General features: G+C 44.6%; 1 protein-coding gene across 1 annotated transcript; it reads right to left on the bottom strand.

The window, feature by feature from the left end:
* Nucleotides 1–4,953: 4,953 nt before the first annotated feature.
* On the bottom strand, nt 4,954–14,819 carry LOC141104720 (uncharacterized). Its single transcript, XM_073594417.1, has 2 exons — nt 14,420–14,819; nt 4,954–9,497 (listed from the first exon to the last, which is right to left on the bottom strand). Exon 2 carries the CDS (start codon nt 9,375–9,377, stop codon nt 7,869–7,871), a length of 1,509 nt encoding a protein of 502 aa, XP_073450518.1. The 5' UTR covers nt 9,378–9,497; nt 14,420–14,819; the 3' UTR covers nt 4,954–7,868.
* Between the last annotated feature and the right edge of the window lie 456 nt (nt 14,820–15,275).

Raw genomic sequence — 15,275 nt, 5'->3', positions numbered from 1 at the left:
CAATCAACTTTCAGACTCGGTATTATGGTTGCTTTGGGTTATTGTATTTCACAAGCAGCAATTGGGATAATTATTATTATTCTGGAAAATACAGTTTTACCAGATGGGAGTATCCTTTGGAAGGTCAACTGGGAGACTAGTATTTGTTAGATGATGGCAATTTTGTAAAATGTTTGAACAATAATCCACTGATCATATGGTATGTCATGGTGTTACAACTCTGGTTTAGGAAACCACCCACCATCTGACACTATAGCCTTGGGTGTATTTTGGAGATCTCACAAATGAAATGGTTGTGAGTTCTAATCCGCAGATGGTCATCTTTCTATATTTATTTATTAACGTTGTACACACTGCTGAAACCAATAGCAACCAATTCTCCTTTGAAGTCTCTTCATATCGGTTGCTATGGGTTACTACACTTTGCAGCTTGAATCTTGGTTGTATTTAGGATGTATAGGCACTGCTGTCAAGCTTGAGCATCCAGTTCTGTGGCACAGCATGTAGCGCGGTGAATGTGGAACCTGAAGGCCATGGGTTCAATTCCTAAAGCAGGTCTTAACGGTGTTTACTCAGAGCTGTTTGGGGCAGAACAGCAACTACTGTATGTGCTTGATGGCGAAGAGGCACCTCTAACGTAATGAGGGGTTGAGGAGCAGACCTTTCTCACTGTGTAATCATGGCACCATACGAATGAAGCCTCAAAGAAATGAGTTCCAGCCATGTAACACTGATGTTCGAGACCTTGGCACCATATGAATGAATCCTCCCTGAAACGAGTTGCAGTAATGATGTGGGAGATCTTGACACCATCTGAATGAAGCCTCAAAGTAATGAGTTCCAGCCATGATGTGGGTAACCTTGGCACCATATGAAAGAAATGTCCTTGAAACCATGTGAGCGAAAACCAGAACAAAGGGGAGCTTGAACATAGAAAGCAAAGGAGAGTTGGTACAATGGGTGGTGAAGGCTCTTTTTTTTTTTTTGGCATTTTACCAAGAAATCTCACATTTTTTACCTTCTCCTTCTACAGTTCTAGGGTCACTCAATTCCAACCGATAATGATACATGTGAAGCTTAGTCAAGTACTGACCCCTTCAGTGCAGTGTTTACAATTTTATTTGCCCTTCACACAACCCCAAAGTCTTGGTACAACTTTGAGGAACCATTGTTGCTCACTCATGGGAATCAAACCTACAGCCTTCTGATACAAGCTTCAGGAGCCTACATGCTGCGCCATAGAACCAGAAGACATTAGAAGTTGTTGCTAGTGCACCTATATCATGGATCTAGACTCTCTAAGCCTTTGAAAAAAAACTATTACCACATCAAAGATTTGAACTAAGAAATCCAGGGCTCTTCTGCATTTAATAGTGGCACACCAACAACACGAACCACAGGCTCTAACCAGCAATTAAAGCTTTTCCGTGGAACTAAATACTGAAGATGACATGATGGGAACAATAGAAAAACACTTTGTGGTCCATGAAACACTTAAATGTACCACCTCAGATTCGAACTAAGAAACACAAGGCTTTCAGCACTTAACAGCAGCATACCAACACCAAGCACCACAGGCTCTAGGCGCCAATATGGCTTCTCTGTAGAACTATATACCAAATACGACATGATGAGAACAACTGAAGAACATCTGGTGGCTCATGAAACACAAAACTAAGCTTTATGCATGCAGATTTGAACACACAACCTTTAAGCTACAAGACAAGCACTCTACACATTGAGCTACAGCCATGGTGGAAAGCTTTGAGAATGTCAAAAATATTATTTTTCACAAAGTCTGCTGCCTCAGCTTTTATGATGGCAATTTGCATTTACTCCAGAATGTTATGAGGAGCGATCAGATGAATTTCAATTAATTGCAAAGTCCCTCTTTGCCATGAAAATGAACTTATTCCCCCAAAAAACATCTCCACTGCATTTGTGAAGAAGGCTACAGGGCACCCAAGAAAGTCCAGCAAGAGCCAGGGCCATCTCCTACCACTGATTCAGCCACGGGATCAGGGCTCCACCAGTGCAGAGCTTGCTCAGGAATGGCAGCAGGCAGGTGTGAGGACATCTGCATGGACAGTGAGGAGAAGACTTTTGTGGATGGCCTGGTGTCAAGAAAGGCAGCAAAGAAGCCACTTCTCTCCAGGAAAAAGATCAGGGACAGACTGATATTCTGCAAAAGGTAAAGGGGATGGGACTGCTGAGGACTGGGGGAAAGTAATTTTCTCTGATGAATCCGCTTTTCGATTGTTTTGGGCATCTGGAAAAAACCTGGTCTGGAGAAGAAAAGGTGAGTGCTACCATCAGTCCCGTGTCATGCCAGCAGTAAAGCATCCTGAAACCATTCATGGTGGGGGGTTGCTTCTCAGCCAAGGGAGTGGGCTCACTCACAATGCTGCCTAAGAACACAGCCATGAATAAAGAATGGTGCAAAAACATCCTCAGATAGCAACTTCTCCCAACCATCCAAGAACAGTTTGGTGAGAAACATTGCCTTTTGCAGCATGACGAAGCACCTTGCCATAAGGCAAAAGTGATAGCTAAGTGGCTTGTGGAACAAAACATGGAAATTTTGGGTCCATGGCTCCAACTCCCCAGACCTTAATCCCATTGAGAACTTGTAGTCAATCCTCAAGAGGCGTGTGAACAAAAAAACCCCACAAATTCTGACAAAGACCAATCATTGATTATGCAAGAATGGGCTGCTATCAGTCGGGATGTGCCCAGAAGTTGATTGCCAGCATGCCAGGGAGAATTGCAGAAGTCTTGAAAAAGAAGGGTCAACACTGCAAGTATTGACTCTTTGCATAAACTTCATGTAATTGTCAATAAAAGCCTTTGACACTTATGAAATGCTTGGTATTATACTTCAGTATCCCATAGTAACATCTGACAAAAAGATCTAAAAACACTGAGGCAGCAGACTTTGTGAAGATTAATATTTGTGTCATTCTCAAAACTTTTGCCCACGGCTGTACATCAAGATCACACAGTCAATCACTCTGCAGACCTTTTTATTTTACAGGACTTCATAAATGCAGTGCTCAATTTATTGGCTGCAAATCAGTGCTGGCTTAGAGATTCACTAAGCAGTAAAGCAAAAGGTGAGGGTTACAGCTTCTAAAATTAGATGCCAGTGGTGGCTACCATTTTTTTTAAAATCTGGCAGGTTATTTTCATGGGTAGAGGCTCAGTTAGAACGCATCCGGCGTGGCATGGAGGCCATCAGCCTGTGGCACTATTGAGGTGTTATAGAAGCCCCGGTTGCTTTGATAGCGGCTTTCAGCTCATCTGCATTGTTGGGTCCGGTGTCTCTCATCTTCCTCTTGACAATACCCCACAGATTTTCTATGGGGTTTAGGTCATGCGAGTTTGCTTGCCAATCAAGCACAGTGATACCATGGTCATTAAACCAGGTATTGGTACTATTGGCAGTGTGGACAGGTGCCAAGTCCTGCTGGAAAATGAAATCAGCATCCCCATAGAGCTTGTCAACAGAGGGAAGCATGAAGTGCTCTAGAATTTCCTGGTAGGGGACTGCGCTGACTTTGGACTTGATAAAACACAGTAGACCAACACCAGCAGATGACATGGCTTCCCAAATTATCACGGACTGTGGAAAATCTTGCATTTCATTTGGAAACCAAGGTCCCAGAATCTGGAGGATGAGTGGAGAGGCACAGAATCCAAGTTGCATGAGGTCCAGTGTGAAGTTTCCACAGTCAGTGATGATTTGGGGAAGCCACGTCATCTGCTGGTGTTGGTCCACTGTGTTTTATCAAGTCCAACGGCCAGATAAAGGCAAGCAAAGGGACGTATGTGGCTTCTGGGCCACAGTTTGGAGACCACTGTATTCTTTATTTGTTGAGAACAGGACGTTATATCGAGAAATGGAGATGGACCTTTCATATGGTGTACAGCATCTCCTCCTCATTTGTTGGGAACATGACATTATATTGAGGAATGGAGATGGACCTTTCATATGGTGTACAATATCTCCACCTCATTTGTTGGGAACATGACGTTATATTGAGGAATGGAGATGGACCTTTCATATGGTGTACATTTTCTCCTCCTCATTTGTTGGGAACATGACGTTATATTGAGGAATGGAGATGGACCTTTCATATGATGTACAGTATCTCCTCCTCATTTGTTGGAAACATGACGTTATATTGAGAAAAGGAGATGGATCTTTAATATGGTGTACAGTTTCTCCTCCTCATTTGTTGGGAACATGACGTTATATTGAGGAATGGAGATGGACCTTTCATATGGTGTACAGTATCTCCTCCTCATTTGTTGGGAACATGACATTATATTGAGGAATGGAGGTGGACCTTTCATATGGTGTACAGTATCTCCTCCTCATTTGTTGGGAACATGATGTTATATTGAGGAATGGAGATGGACCTTTCATATGGTGCACAGTATCTCCTCATTTGTTGGGAACATGACATTATATTGAGGAATGGAGATGGACCTTTCATATGGTGTACAGTATCTCCTTCTCATTTGTTGGGAACATGACATTATATTGAGGAATGGAGATGGACCTTTAATATGGTGTACAGTTTCTCCTCCTCATTTGTTGGGAACATGACATTATATTGAGGAATGGAGATGGACCTTTCATATGGTGTACAGTATCTCCTTCTCATTTGTTGGGAACATGACATTATATTGGGGGGATGGAGATGGACTTTTCATATTGTCACCTCTCATCACCACACCACCCACACAAGCAAAGCTTGTATAAGATGTATACATGCTGCCCTGCTATTTAACATCACCACCTTGTAATATATAAATACTGCAGTCTGTGTTATGTTTCATCATTTTGCCCTCTGCCTCGTGGTCCATTCTTCTTTTAGGTTACATTGACGATTACGCACAGGTTATACCTCACATCAAATCCAGACAAACAAAAATATGAAACAAAAGACAATTTGATTTGAGATTTATTATTTATAAATGTGAAACTACAGAATGAAAAATAAACTGAAAATGAAAGTACAACATATATTTTAGTCACATGACTGTAATCTTCAAATCTCATTGGACTTTTTTGTGGATTTATTTTTTTACATTAGTAGCAAAGCAACAATTAAAGACCTGACAAGAACATCCACCGCTTTAGAGAACAGTGCCTACTGGGCATTGTGTGGTACCCACACCAATCCCCTGCCATCTTCTTTTCTTTGCCATCCTCTACGTTAACCTTCTGTAAATGGCAGAACGTGGTCCAGATCCAAACCAACTGACAACCCAGTCCGGACCGTCCGCCTGCTATCCTGCAGTGCTGGATCCTTACTAAGCAGAAGTCACTGATTGCTAAAAGCACTGGTGTCCTAGCATCCAATGACAACACATGCGTGCCCCACCCCCTGAAGCATGCGTCTCCTCCCAGCTCCAGCCTCCTGCCTGCCTGGCTCTAATGAGCTCTACTTATCTATAGTGAGATTCTGATGTATGGGGGCACTCTGATTGGAGAACCATAAGTATAGGGGAACCTGATGTATGGGGGCACACTGATGGGGAACCTGATATATGGTTATACTCTGATGGCAGAACCTCATGTATAGGGCACTATGATGGGAAACCTGATATATGGTGGCAGTCTGATGGGGGAACTTGATGTATGGTGGCACACTGATGGGAGAACCTGATGAATAGGGCACTCTGATGGGGGAACCTCATGTATGGGGGCACTCTGAAGGAGGAACCTCATGTATGGGGGCATTCTGATGGGGGAACCCTGACGGGAGAACCTCATGTATGGGGGCACTCTGAAGGAGGAACCTCATGTATGGGAGCACTCTGAAGGAGGAACCTCATGTATGGGGGCATTCTGATGGGGGCACTCTGAAGGAGGAACCTCATGTATGGGGGCACTCTGAAGGAGGAACCTCATGTATGGGGGCACTCTGAAGGAGGAACCTCATGTATGGGGGCACTCTGATGGTAGAACCTCATGCATGGGGGATCTCAGATGGGAGAACCTCATGTATGGGGGCACTCTGAAGGAGGAACCTCATGTATGGGGGCACTCTGAAGGAGGAACCTCATGTATGGGGGCACTCTGAAGGAGGAACCTCATGTATGGGGGCACTCTGAAGGAGGAACCTCATGTGTGGGGGCACTCTGAAGGAGGAACCTCATGTGTGGGGGCACTCTGAAGGAGGAACCTCATGTATGGGGGCACTCTGATGGGAGAACCTCATGTATGGGGGCACTCTGATGGGAGAACCTCATGCATGGGGGATCTCAGATGGGAGAACCTCATGTATGGGGGCACGCTGAAGGAGGAACCTCATGTATGGGGGCACACTGATGGGAGAACCTGGTGCATGGGGGATCTCTGATGGGAGAACCTCATGCATAGAGGCACTCTGATGGGAGAACCTCATGTATGGAGGCACTCTGATGGAGAAACCTCATGTATGGGGGCACTCTGATGGAGGAACCTCATGTATGGGGGCACTCTGATTAGGAACCTCATGTATGGGGGCACTCTGATTAGGAACCTCATGTATGGGGGCACTCTGATTAGGAACCTCATGTATGGGGGCACTCTGATTAGGAACCTCATGTATGGGGGCACTCTGATTAGGAACCTCATGTATGGGGGCACTCTGATTAGGAACCTCATGTATGGGGGCACTCTGATTAGGAACCTCATGTATGGGGGCACTCTGATTAGGAACCTCATGTATGGGGGCACTCTGATTAGGAACCTCATGTTTGGGGGCACTCTGATTAGGAACCTCATGTATGGGGGCACTCTGATTAGGAACCTCATGTATGGGGGCACTCTGATTAGGAACCTCATGTATGGGGGCACTCTGAAACAAAAACCTGTATGGGCACACTGTGATGGAGGAACCTCATGTATGCGGACATTCTGATGGAGGAACCTCATGTTTGGAGGCAAGCTGATGGAGGAACCTCATGTATGGAGGCACGCTGATGGGGGAACCTGATGTATGGAGGCACTCTGATGGGAGAACCTGATGTATTGGGGTGCTCTGATGGGAAAACCTCATGTATGGGGGCACTCTGATGGCGGAATCTGATGTATGGAGGCACTCTGATGGAGGAACCTCATGGATGAGGGCACTTTGATGGGAGGAATCTGATGTACAGGGCATACTGGGCAATTTAGTATGGTGCCATCTTTGCAACTCTGGGACAAGCTCAGTACTATATCGGGACCTTATTACTATAATCCATATTAGTATATCCTCTATGCCCCTAAAAATTTTAATGGTTTTCACTAAGCTACCAATTTACTGTGATGTAATTGTACTGCTTGGACCATTCTCACAGCCCTGTCCCCTTCACCATGAAAAATCGGAGGCTATAATTCTCTGGTAGGCTTATATCATTGAGATCTTGGGTTTGCATGCCGGAGTAGCCTATTACGAGGGACCACCACTCTGCATGCTGTATTCATTTTTTACATTTTGCAGAATGGACAAAGAGAAATGGGAATATCACAAAGTGGTTGGGAGAAGAAACTGTAGCAGGCCTCACAATTCGAACCTCCAAGAAACAGAGGAAGCCAACAGAAGACTCAGCCTGATCAACTCCACCTATAAAGAAAACATGACTTTTGTTGCCAGGATGTACCCCGTTATAAACTTCTTCATTCTCCTCCAGGTGTTCTATGGACTGAACAGTTCCAAACGATAAAAGCCATCGTACATTTGTCAAGAGTCAGCAGGCGTCTTCTCTCGGATTAGACTTATGTAATCTGTACAGCATTTATCACAGTCTGAAAGTTGTTTGGATTCTCTGAGCTTTGTCTTGTCATGTGTGCAAGAAGAGATTGTTTCTGAATGAACCATTTCCCGCACTCATACATAGGGACGCTCACGTGAGTGAATTCTCTGATGATTTACAAGATTTATTTTTCTGGTGAAACATTTTCCGCACTCTGAACATAAATAAGGACGCTCACCCGTGTGACTTCTCTGATGTACAAGAAGGTGTTCCTTCACAGGAAAACATTTTCCACACTCCGAACATGAATAGGGACGCTCGCCAGTGTGATACCTTTGGTGTTTACGAAGGTTTCCCTGGTCAGAAAAACATTTTCCGCACTCTAAACAGGAAAAGGGGCGCTCGCCCGTGTGAATTCTTTGGTGTTTACGTAGGTTTCCCTGGTCAGAAAAACTTTTACCGCACTCTAAACAGGAAAAGGGACGCTCGCCCGTATGACTCCTCTGATGTGTAAGAAGGGTTCCTTTGCTAGACAAACATTTCCCGCAATCCGAACATGGATAAGGACGCTCACCGGTGTGACTTCTTTGGTGTTTCAGAAGTGGTCGTTTGTCACGAAAACATTTATTGCACTCTGAACAGGAATACGGTCGCTCACCTGTGTGAATTCTCTGGTGTATACGAAGGTTCTCTCTCTTAGGAAAACATTTTCCACACTCCGAACATGGATAAGGAAGCTCGCCCGTATGAATTCTCTGATGTTCATCACGTTCAGCTTTGGCAGTGAAACGTTTCCCACACTTTGAACATGAATAAGGACGCTCACCCGTGTGAATTTTCAGGTGTTTAGTGAGGTAAGATTTCTCAAAGAAACACTTCCCACACTCTGAACATGAATAGCGACGCTCAATCTTGTGAGATCTCCGGTGTTTAAGTAGTGTCTTTCTCTCAGTGAATGTTCTCCCGCATATCAAACATGGCAATGAGCTCCCTCCTGTGTGAACAGCCTCGTGACTTGAAGATGATTTCTGGGGATTGGATGGATCTTTTGATCTGTCAGCACTGTGAGAACTGGGATGGTCATCTGAAGTCAAAGTATGGGATTTATCAGCAGCTTCCTCAGGATTAGAAGGATCCATTGATCTTAGATGGTCATCTGAAGTCATAGTATGGGATTTATCAGAAAGTTCCTCAGGATTAGAAGGATCCATTGATCTTAGATGGACATCTGAAGTCATAGTATGGGATTTATCAGAAGGTTCCTCAGGATTAGAATAATCCATTGATCTTAGATGGACATCTGAAGTCATAGTATGGGATTTATCAGCAGATTCCTCAGATTTAGGAGGATCGATTGATCTTAGATGGTCATCTGAAGTCAAAGTATGGGATTTATCAGCAGCTTCCTCAGGATTAGAAGAATCCATTGATCTTAGATGGTCATCTGAAGTCATAGTATGGGATTTATCAGAAAGTTCCTCAGGATTAGAAGGATCCATTGATCTTAGATGGACATCTGAAGTCATAGTATGGGATTTATCAGCAGATTCCTCAGATTTAGGAGGATCGATTGATCTTAGATGGTCATCTGAAGTCATAGTATGGGATTTGTCAGCAGATTCCTCGGGTTTAGGAGGATCCATTGATATTAGATGGACATCTGAAGTCACAGTATGGGATTTATCAGAGGATTTCCCAGGATTAAAAGGATCCGTTGAGAAGACATCCCTCCAACATATTTAAACTCCAAAAGTACTGTCCATCTGTTGGAAAGCAATTTTTTTATATAGGTTATGTTTGTTTTTCTATTTCTTGCATTCAGCAGTCATATATGTCAGTACAGCATACAAAACATTCCAACCTGACATTGATTTGGGTACAGATCAGATGATACACCCAAGCCATACTAGACAACAGTAGTTGTGCATCGATGACATTGTTATAATGAAGAATAGTGATGGACCTTTCTTCACCTCATTTCCTGAATGCATGACAACATACCTGAGAAGGAAGATAGAGCAGTGAAGGGTCTCAAGTTCAACTTCTGACATCACCAAAGAGCTGCACATAATATTTAGTGTATAACATGTTCCAGAAATTGTCAAGATAGTGGACATACTAAAGTGAATGGTCAGAGACAGCGAACATGCTATAGGAGATCATAGATCATAGCGAGAAGACCTGCTACAAGACGAAAAAGAAAATGGAAGAAAAAAAACAAACAGATGTCAGTTTGCTGATCACCTTTTAGAAGCAAAATGTTGTATTGAGGAATGGAGATGGACCTTTCATATGGTTCCCTCTCCAGTCAGTGATTTTCTTGTTCAAATGCGGCTCTGGATGGACAGTTGGATAAATGGTCCTATATTTAGGATGTATAAAAAGTGGGGTGCTTGTGCACTACTCAAAGTGTATAACGATTAAAATATGTGAGAGTGTAAATTCGCCCGTTCGCTGAATAGCGAACAATTTGTGTTCGCGGTAAATTCGAAAGTCGCGGAACACCCTTTAAAAGTCTATGGGAGAAATCAAAAGTGCTAATTTTAAAGGCTTATATGCAAGTTATTGTCATAAAAAGTGTTTGGGGACCCGGGTCCTGCCCCAGGGGACATGGATCAATGCAAAAAAAAGTTTTAAAAACTGCCGTTTTTTCGGGAGCAGTGATTTTAATAATGCTTAAAGTGAAACAATAAAGTGAAATATTCCTTTAAATTTTGTACCTGGGGGGGTGTTTACAGTATGCCTGTAAAGTGGTGCATGTTTCCCATGTTTAGAACACTCCCTGCACAAAATGACATTTCTAAAGGAAAAAAAAAAAAGTCATTTAAAACTAGTACTAGCGCTAGTGCCGGCTATTAATGAATTGTTGGGCCTCTGCAATACACATAAAAGTCATTGAAAAAAACGGCCTGGGGTTCCCCCATAGTGCATTACCTGGCCCTTTGGGTCTGGGAACCCTGAAACAAAATAAAAAAAAAAAAAATGCGTGGGGTTCCCCCAAATTCCATACCAGGCACCAGGCCCTTCAGGTCTGGTATGGATTTTAAGGGGAACCCCGCGCCAAATTTTTTTTTAAAAATGGCGTGGGGGTCCCCCTCAAAATCCATACCAGACCCTTATCCGAGCACGCAACCTGGCAGACTACAGCAAAAGAGAGGGGGTCGAGAGAGCGCCCCCCCTCCTGAACCGTACCAGGCCACATGCCCTCAACATGGGGAGGATGTCCCCATGTTGATGGGGACAAGGGCCTCATCCCCACAACCCTTGCCCGGTGGTTGTGGGGGGTCTGCGGATGGGGGGGCTTATCAGAATCTGGAAGCCCCCTTTAACAAGGGGACCCCCAGATCCCGCCCACCCGTGTGAAATGGTAATGGGGTAAAAATGTACCCCTACCATTTCCCAAAAAAAGTGTCAAAAATATTAAAAATGACAAGAGACAGTTTTTGATAATTCCTTTATTAATGTTTTCTTCCATCTTCTTCTGTTCTTCATTCGGTTTTCTTCCTCCATCTTGTTCTTCCCCTGCTTCTTCCTCTGGTCCTCTGCTTCTCCCTTCGGTCTTCTCGTCCGACATCTTGCTCCTCGGCTTCTTCTTCCCCCATCGTTTTTCGGACGATCCGCATCCATGGGAGGTTCCCGCTGTGTGACGCTTCTGTTCTTCTGACATTTCTTATATAACTGAGGGCGGGGCCACCACCTGGTGACCCAGCCCCCCTCTGACACACGGGGACTTCACAAGGACTTCCCTATGGGTTTCCCATGATGTCAGAAGGGGGCGGGGTCATCCGGTTACATACCGGGTGACCCCGCCCGCTCTGACGCCATGGGAAACCCATAGGGAAGACCCCGTATGTCAGAGGTCACTGGGTGGCCCCGCCCTCAGTTCTATAAGAAGTGTCAGAAGAACAGAAGCGCCACACAGCGGGAACCTCCCATGGATGTGGATCGTCAGAAGAACGAAGGGGGAAGAAGAAGCCACAGAGGAAGATGCCGGACGAGAAGACCGAAGGAAGAAGCAGAGGACCAGAGGATGCGTAGGAAGAAGCGGGGGAAGAACAAGATGGAGGAAGAAAACGGAATGAAGAACAGAAGAAGATGGAAGAAGAAGAGGAATTGTCAAAGGAATTGTCAAAACCGTCTCTTGTCTTTTTTAACATTTTTGACACTTTTTTTGTGAAATGGTAGGGGTACTGTCAGAGAACTCACAGTGCTAATGCCCGTCTCCATGCAGCAGTGGCTAATCCCCATTCCGCTAATGCCAATGGACATTGTCAGAGAACTCAGTGCTAATGCCTGTCTCCGTGCAGCAGTGGCAAATTCCCATTCCGCTAATGCCAATGGCCATGCGCAGTGTCCCCGACAGAGGCGAACGTGTTTTGGAACGAACGTGCGCATCCATACAAACGCGTGCGCGCACTCGCACACCCATGCTAACGCGTGCGCGCACTCGCACACCCATGCTAACGTGTGTGCGCACTCGCACATTCACCAATCCTGGCACATGGCACCCTATATAAACACAGTGTCTGCCTGATACCAGTGCTGGATCATCTTCAGCTTGTTCCTGAGTTCCTGATTGCTGTTTGACCTGTTACCTTGCTCCTGACAAACCCGGCTTCCTTGACCATTCTCCTGGATCACCCCTGCCTGTTATCTACCTTTATTGATTATACAGACCTTGGCTTGGATTCTCCAGTACGGCTCTGCTTCCTGATTCTGTACCTCGCTGCCAGCCCGTTGCCAACCTCTGCCTGTCCTTGACTATGAACTTACCTTCCGTTTATGTACCTTGTTGCCAGCCAGTTGCCAACCTTTGCCTGTTTCTGACGTTGCAGTTGTTCCTGAATCCATACTTACCTGCCTGGCTTCTGCTGAACAGCTCTGGTGATCAGTCTTCACGCCTTCCTCCGAGAGGACCCTGTATCTCCAAGCTCCAGCCTTCAGCCTGCAGGCACCTACACCCTTTCGTTGCCCCAGCACTCCCTGTCCTCACTACGAGGGGTGTTGGAACCGAAACCGTGCAAGAGGCCACCCTCAGCATTTCGGACTCTGCTGTAAGGTACGTGACAGGTACATTTGTACCCCATTACCATTTCACACAGGGGGGGGCAGGATCTGGGGGTCCCCTTGTTAAAGGGGACTTCTAGATTCGATAAGGCCCCCGCCCGCAGACCCCCACAACCACCGGGCAAGGGTTGTGGGGATGAGGCCCTTGTCCCCATCAACATGGGGACATCCTTCCCATGTTGAGAGCATGTGGCCTGGTACGGTTCGGGGGGGGGGGCACTCTCTCATGCCCCCCTCTTTTCCTGCAGCCTGGCAGGTTGCGTGCTCAGATAAGCGTCTGGTATGGATTTTTAGGGGGACCCCCACGCTATTTTTTTTTAAACTTGGCGCAGGGTTGCACTTAAAATCCATACCAGACCCTTCAGGGCTGGTATGGAATTTGGGGGAACCACACGCATTTTTTTTTTTAAATTTTGGTTCGGGGTTCCCCTTAATATTCATACCAGACCCAAAGGACCTGGTAATGCACTGTGGGGGAACCCCAGGATGTTTTTTCCAATGACTTTTATGTGTATTGCAAAGACCCGACAATTCATTAATAGCCGGCACTAGCGCTAGTACTACCGGTAGTTTTAAATGACTTTTTTTCCTTTAGAAATGTAATTTTGTGCAGGGACTGTTCTAAGCACGGGAAACACGCGCCACTTTACAGGCATACTATAGACACACCCCAGGTACGAAATTTAAAGGAATACTTCACTTTTATTGTTTCACTTTAAGCATTATTAAAATCACTGCTCCTGGAAAAACGTCCGTTTTTAGAACTTTTTTTTTGCATTGATCCATGTCCCCTGGGGCAGGACCCAGGTCCCCAAAATCTTTTTATGACAATAACTTGCATATTAACCCTTAAAATTAGCACTTTTGATTTTTCCAGTTCGTTTCCCATAGACTTTAACGGTGTTCGTGTGTTCCAACAAATTTTTTGCCTGTTCGCATGTTCTGGTGCAAACCGAACCGGGGGGTGTTCGGCCCATCCCTAGTCACCAACACCAAATGATAAATTATAACAGTTAAGTGAAGCAGCGCTATATAAAAACACTCAAAAATGACCAATATATGCAATAAAATATAGAAGTGTTAAATAAACATAATATAAGGTGCTAATAATAATGTATTATGGCTAATATAAAGTCAAAGTGCAACTGTGCAGTAAACGGTAGTTCGAAAAATGTGCATAAAATTTCATAAATAATTAATTATTTAGCACTTCTATATTTTGTTGCATATATTGGTCATTTTTGAGTGTTATTATCTATATTTAGGATGTATCCGGTCTATAAACCGGAGGCTCTGGATGGACAGTTGGATAAATGGTTCTATATTTAGGATGTATCTGGTCTATAAACCAGAGGCTCTGGATGGACGGTTGGATAAATGGCTCTATATTTAGGATGTATCCGGTCTATTTACCGGAGGCTCTGGATGGACAGTTGGATAAATGGTCCTATATTTAGGATGTATCTGGACACAATTTATAAAATAACTCCAATATACAGGATGTGATATGTCTGTAGTAGTGGATGTTGGAGATAAAAGACATCACAGTGACTATGGAGGAAGAGGACGGACATGACGGGGGGTTACTTTGTATATATAAAAAATAATATCTTATTACCTCCTCTGCGTAATCCAGTGATGTCTCCTCTCCACCTCGTTCTTCTCTCACCCGGAACTTCCTGTCTTATAAATCGCCTTCTTGAAATTACTTCCTGTTCTTTCTTGACATAACTTCCTGTTCCTTCTTGACATCACTTCCTGTCTGAACTCTCAGCTTGCTCTGAAAGTGATATCACCATTTTGTGGTGAATTTAATAACTGCATTTTACGTTGTGTTTTTATATTTTGCCCTCTGCCTGTAGCTCATTCTTCGCTTATATTTCATATATCATGACACACGCACATTATTCTTCATTTAAAAATAAATAAATAATAAATATTTTGTCTCTATTTCTACGTCCTCTGCGGGCTTCTTATGTGGTTTGGGTCTAAGGAATTTTTTTTATTTTGTGCACTTATTTTAAAATCTGCATTTTTGCCTGGAAATATTAAAATTATATTATATAATAATAAAAATATTAACCACTTCCCGCCCGGCCTATAGCAGAATGACGGCCGGGCGGTGGTTTAGTTGTCCTGACTGGGCGTCATATGACATCCAGCAGGATAACTGCCGGCGCGCGCCCGTAGGCGATCGGTGGTGCGGCATGTCGGTCTGACACACCGCTACACCATTCTCAGTAAAGAGCCTCTGACGGAAGCCACGTGATCAGCCGTGCCCAATCACGGCTGATCACAGTGTAAACAGGAAGAGCCGTTTATCGTTTTTTCCTCACTAGCGTCTGACAGACAGACGCGAGTAGAGGAGAGCCAATCGGCTGCTCTTCGGACAGTGCTGATTGATTATCAGCGCAGCCCCCCCCCGCAGATGCCCACACTGGACCCCCAGGGATGCCGCCAGGACCACCAGGGTG

The sequence above is a fragment of the Aquarana catesbeiana genome, linkage group LG08, assembly GCF_042186555.1.
Source record: "Aquarana catesbeiana isolate 2022-GZ linkage group LG08, ASM4218655v1, whole genome shotgun sequence".
Taxonomy (NCBI): Eukaryota; Metazoa; Chordata; class Amphibia; order Anura; family Ranidae; genus Aquarana; species Aquarana catesbeiana.
The sequence above is the reverse complement of the archived record's forward strand: the minus strand, read 5'-3'. Positions and strand labels throughout refer to the sequence as shown.

Bases quoted from the DNA above. Each gene is read 5' to 3' on its own strand.
- LOC141104720 (XM_073594417.1), bottom strand. From the start codon at position 9,377: ATGGATCCTCCTAAACCCGAGGAATCTGCTGACAAATCCCATACTATG.